The sequence below is a fragment of the Arachis duranensis genome, chromosome 4, assembly GCF_000817695.3.
Source record: "Arachis duranensis cultivar V14167 chromosome 4, aradu.V14167.gnm2.J7QH, whole genome shotgun sequence".
Taxonomy (NCBI): Eukaryota; Viridiplantae; Streptophyta; class Magnoliopsida; order Fabales; family Fabaceae; genus Arachis; species Arachis duranensis.
In genome coordinates this window covers 14872389-14877630 of record NC_029775.3, presented here as the reverse complement: position 1 = coordinate 14877630, position 5242 = coordinate 14872389, and the positions used below count along the sequence as shown (strand labels likewise).

General features: G+C 35.9%; 1 protein-coding gene across 1 annotated transcript; it reads right to left on the bottom strand.

Annotated features, from left to right (window-relative positions):
• Positions 1–762: 762 nt before the first annotated feature.
• LOC107483520 (probable hexosyltransferase MUCI70) lies at positions 763–5211 on the bottom strand. Its single transcript, XM_016104142.3, has 8 exons — positions 4893–5211; positions 3738–3847; positions 3400–3582; positions 2584–2652; positions 2295–2494; positions 1761–2176; positions 1474–1658; positions 763–1235 (listed from the first exon to the last, which is right to left on the bottom strand). The coding sequence occupies exons 2-8, from the start codon at positions 3817–3819 to the stop codon at positions 868–870; spliced, it is 1503 nt and encodes a 500-aa protein (XP_015959628.1). The 5' UTR covers positions 3820–3847; positions 4893–5211; the 3' UTR covers positions 763–867.
• Positions 5212–5242: the final 31 nt, after the last annotated feature.

The window sequence follows — 5242 nt, the reverse complement described above, 5'->3', positions numbered from 1 at the left end:
CAGAAATTCAAGAGCAAATTCGGATAAGAAAAGAGGTTTTAAAACAAATGATGGCTACGAGGTACGATAAAATTCACTACAAAAGACCTCATCCTGATAAGAAATAATATCGAGTTACAAAAAGTCAGGCAAAAGAAAGTTGACAGCAAACTAAAAAGAATCCTATAAAATTACTGAAATTTTAGAAAATGATTACTACAAAGTGTCTGACCTCAAGGATAGCGACTTGTCCAAGTCGCAATTCGCCTTCAACATAAGGAGATACTACAATTTCTTATGGAAATTGATTTGATATCATCAAATGTGCGGATCGAATCAGATCCAAGTATAAAAATTACGAATAGTGGATCCGATCCAATAATTTTAGTGCGAATCGGATCGAACTATCATTTAATTTAATTCCTTCAAGGAAATCTTTTGCATTTTTTCTTGTTTGGTTTTTCTAAGAGAATTGCGTCCCTAATAAATACCATCTCCCATAGAAAAATATAACTGGTCTTGATGATTTTGCTATTTTGGCAATTTTCTAAATCCAAAAAATCTTTGTTGATCGTTGTTCCCCCTTTTTTTTTCTGACTCGATTAAAGTACTGAAGTTAAAGGAATGGTAACAAATCATGAGTAATTTTGGTATAGTGTAAATTTTCAATCGTATTTTCTTAGTTGTCTATTTTCAATCTCAATTAATCAGCTGTCGTTTATGCACAACCGAGGAAAAAACGAGAAAATAAAATCGATTTTAGCGTTCATAAGAGATGGATAATGTTAAACAAAAATATATCTTTTCCTCACATTCATTAAGTAAATTAACAATAAATCTCGAGGGAAAAATTACATAAGAGATGTATTAATGTTATCAAACAAAAATTCAGCCTGCTTTAGATGTTCTTGTTACATTTGGCAGAACAACAGATTTAAGATTCCCTGGATAAGGGGTGAATAAACCTAATCCTCCTCTAGTTTCTCTTAAGTTGCTATTCTTGAGTTCATCCAACCGTTTAACCCATTCAATGGGAGAAGAGTGCTCTCTTGTGTGAGGGTGCAACACAAACAGTGAATTATATTCACAGTTTGGAAACATGAAGAAGTTGAATGACTCCCCTAATCTGTAAGCAACATATCCAAAACTAAGTTGATCTCTTGGTGTGAAGAGATGAACCTCATTGAACCACAAGCAGCTAAACAAGTCGTTCATCGCAGTGTGTTCTCGGAGTATGATTGCTCCCTCTGGCACATCTGAAATATTAAACTTACTGTCAGAAATAACACAATACCGGAATTGATGAGCAGAATTTTGAAGCATTCGCCATGCTTTAAAAAAAAATAAAATAAAATAAAAAAAAAAGGATTTACTATTGTGATTCAAGAGCTAAAACCTGAGGAGGATTGATTTGGAATATCAGAAGTGAGAGTGAGAGTACAAAAATCGTTGTTGAAATCAAACTTTAAAAAAGGGCTCAGTTTCCTCTCTTACCACTAGCAGTCCCTTTTTTTGGATTCCATTCCTTCATTCCCTCATAATAGTAGATTTTCATGTGGAGATCAATGAGGGGTCGTGCATATCGCTTTCGCCTTTTGTTTGCATCTGCCTCTTCGTATATACTGCGGTGATGCTTATGTTGGGCAATGGCAAATGAATGCTTCCCACGCCATAGATATCTGCACGGCAAACACCGTTTTCAGGGTTACACACATCACTATCTTTTAAATATTCATATCATCTTTAAGACCAGGCAAAATTATAATGACGGATATAAGTACCTCTCAAGCATTAGCAATGGATCAACTATCAGCTCCATTTTACCATCTATCCATATGCTATATTGTGCTTCAGGGAACATTCTGTGAGTTAAAATCTTGGGAACCTTCCCATTCCTTCTTGGTTCATCATAAGGTGGATGCTTAAGAAGAATAAGACGCCAAATTCCTACCCATTTTCCACCATCATTGTCTACTTTGACAGTAGCATTTTCCCTAATGAATTTCAGAGATACTTCATCCACCGCCATAAGAAAGCAAAAGAGCTTCTTGGAGCGGTCACTTATATTTGATGGTTGATGAGGTAGATCATAGCCGTCAAAAATGCCAGATGCAACAACAAATTTACATTTCTTGACATATTTGATGTCTACAGGATCCATGTCAGCACCACCGCCTTGGATAAATCCACAGTGCACCTGATCATGGAGCCCACAGGAAAACAAGATTCAGCAATGGCAGATAACACATAAACTTATAAAACTGTAAAGCAGTTGCAATCAGAATTAACTATATCAAACATCACAATAAATTTACCTTCATATTTGATTTTAGTTTGAAACTTTCCTCCCTCTGCTTCCAACTTATATGGCCTCCAAATAGAGGAGATGATTGAGAACCATTATGTGAAATTTCATCTTCCATAACATATGATAACTTTTTAACAATTTTGTCAGAAGTTCTTCCATTTGGGATAATAATTTTATCAGGGTTGTTGGCAACAGGAATAGGGCACCCTAATGAATAGAAGAAGTAAATCAACCATCTGTTATTATTTGGTATAGTCTAAGATGAATGGTTGGAGGCCAAACTGCAAAAATCTTACTGTGAGGTTTTGATACAAGTCCCATAGTGTCTAACATGTAGTAAACCTTGCTTTCTTTGTTACACATAACTGCAGGTCAAGTAGAAACCACATAATTTCAGATATTATGACACTTCATGGACTATCTTGGTGAAGAAAATTGAAGACAAATTTGGTGAAGCATAAAATTAAATAATCAGAATGTCCCCATCATGTTGCAATCATACTCATAGCAAATGTGCATATAAATACACCAATAACAACGTAGACATATGCATTTGCACAGTTATGCTTCAGAAACAAAATGCATATTAATTATTATGCAGTCCTATTTCCCTTCAGTGAAACCTCTGAATCATCAAAGAGTTAAGGGCAAAGTAACTAGAATAACAGGAAATAGAGGAGGAATAATTTCTTATACACCAATAAATCATTAAATTCATGTTTCAGTACCAAATTCTACTAGTTCAAGCTTTAATAAAAATCAGAATTACTTCCTGAATCTACAGTGAAGGGAAAAAGAAAAACGGCCCCCAGGGGGGGAACTATTTTTAGATATAAACTAGAGAGAGACAGAATCTCCAAATTATATTGCTCAAAGACAAATATCTATAGATTTAGGGTTTAGGGAGTTCGCTTTCTAATACTGGGCAATGGAATACAGCCACAAAAACTAAAATCTAACATTGATGTTATCTATTCCTTTCTGCCTAATTCCCAATAGATCAAGTGAAGGATAAAAGTATGATGAAATGCTCATGTGATCATAATCAAGGACAGCTAATGATAATGGATGAACTTGAGAAGGCACACAAGTAGTAGCGGAATGTGCTAAACCTGATAAAAAGGAGACAGTAGATTGACAAGACCATATATGGAACAACAATGCAACAAGAATTAATAGCATCCACAGGATCCCTGCAACAAGAACCAACCGAATAAACCCCTTCCTCCAAACAATCTTAACCGGGTAACCATCTTGGGAGGCCCACCCTGAAGAAAGGAAACCCGCTTCTGAATCTGCATAGCCAACCCCAAAAAAAGGTTACAAATTTTGTACATCAGCCAAAGCCAAACTAGTTGTTTACTTTCCCAGCATGCCATTTAGTAAAGAAAAAGACAAGCTTTTTCAACAAATTAAGAACCAAACATACTTGATGGCATTCCTCCATTACCTTTATCAGATGCGGTTTGATTATTTCGGTCTCCTCTACGATTGGGGCGCAAGGACAAAGACTTCTGAAGATCGCCTTCCATATTTGATTCTTTCTTCAGCTCGTCATTACTGGAATCGCATATGAACAAAGATACACACAGAGAGAGTTATGGTAAAGACATTAGATTAATAGAAAAAATTGATAAAGCCAACAAAACAAGAAAGTGTTGGACACGAGAAGAAATGGCCTGACAGGGTCTCAATCAAAACCAAGACTTTGAGATAATAAAGCGGGTAAAAAGAGAAGAGGGTAAAACCCAGATAGAGAATAAGGTATTTGACTATAGTGAGAGTGGGGAGAGTAGTGTCGGTGTGAAAAGGATGGAGATGCATATAATCAAGGTTGCAAGAACCAACTGGTCAATAAACCAATAAAATAATCGATTTAATAATTCTCAGATTCAATCAAGATTCAACCAATTTAATTAAATTATTAAAATTTAATATATAAATTTCAAATAATTAAATTTAATAACTTCTAAGTTAATAAAATTCAAAATTTTATAATTTTACGTCATTCCAACATGCACAGAGTGTTCCCTTCATCGTTTCACGACTTATCGTTTCACGACATGGATGAATGGGAAATTGCGGATCAAAAGATTAGAATAACAAAAATTTCAACAATAATTTTTAATAATCAAGTAATCAGTACCAATGAAAAACACAAATTTATACAGAAACCCAAAGAATCAGCAACAGAATTCAGAATCACAACAAATTTTAACAAAAACTTCTAATCAAGTATTCAATAACAAATCTCAGAATCCAAAGAAAACTCAGCATCCAAAGCTAAAAAAATCCAAAAACAGAAAAATTAAACAAAAAAAGAATACAAACTTAACCTCCAAACTAAATTCAGAAGCCAAAAGAAACCAAAAACAGAAAAATTAACCAAAAAATATACAAACTTAACATCCAAACAAAATTCTGAATCATATCAGCAACAAACCCTGTCTCCTGCCTCAGAATACAAAATTAACAACATTCAAATCCACCATAAACCCCAACTCATAACTCCATACAAAATTAACTCAGACAAATTAACTCAACAAAAAAATTCAACAGAATCATTCAAATCAACTATCAACCATTATTTCAACAGATATGTGACCTTGGACAGAGAGGGAAGGGACTCGAAGACAGAGGCTTGACGCGAGGACAGAGACGACGATTTCAGGGCCGACGACGAGACTACACTAGTGGTGGCGGCGGCTGCAGCTCCTCTTTCCTCTGATAGGAGCGATGAGAAGAGGGATGGTGGCTGTGGGCTGCGTTCGAACTTCTGGCGAACAGAGCTTCCACACGCAACGCGGCACCCACGGTCTGTCCCCGGAGGAGAAGAGATCCGCAATGAGTGAAGAGCGATGGTGGCTGCGGCTGCGTTCGAACTTCCAAGGAGGGTTGTCCTTCATTGGATTTTCAGAGAGAAAGAGGGATGGGATGGGCCATAGGGGTATGGCT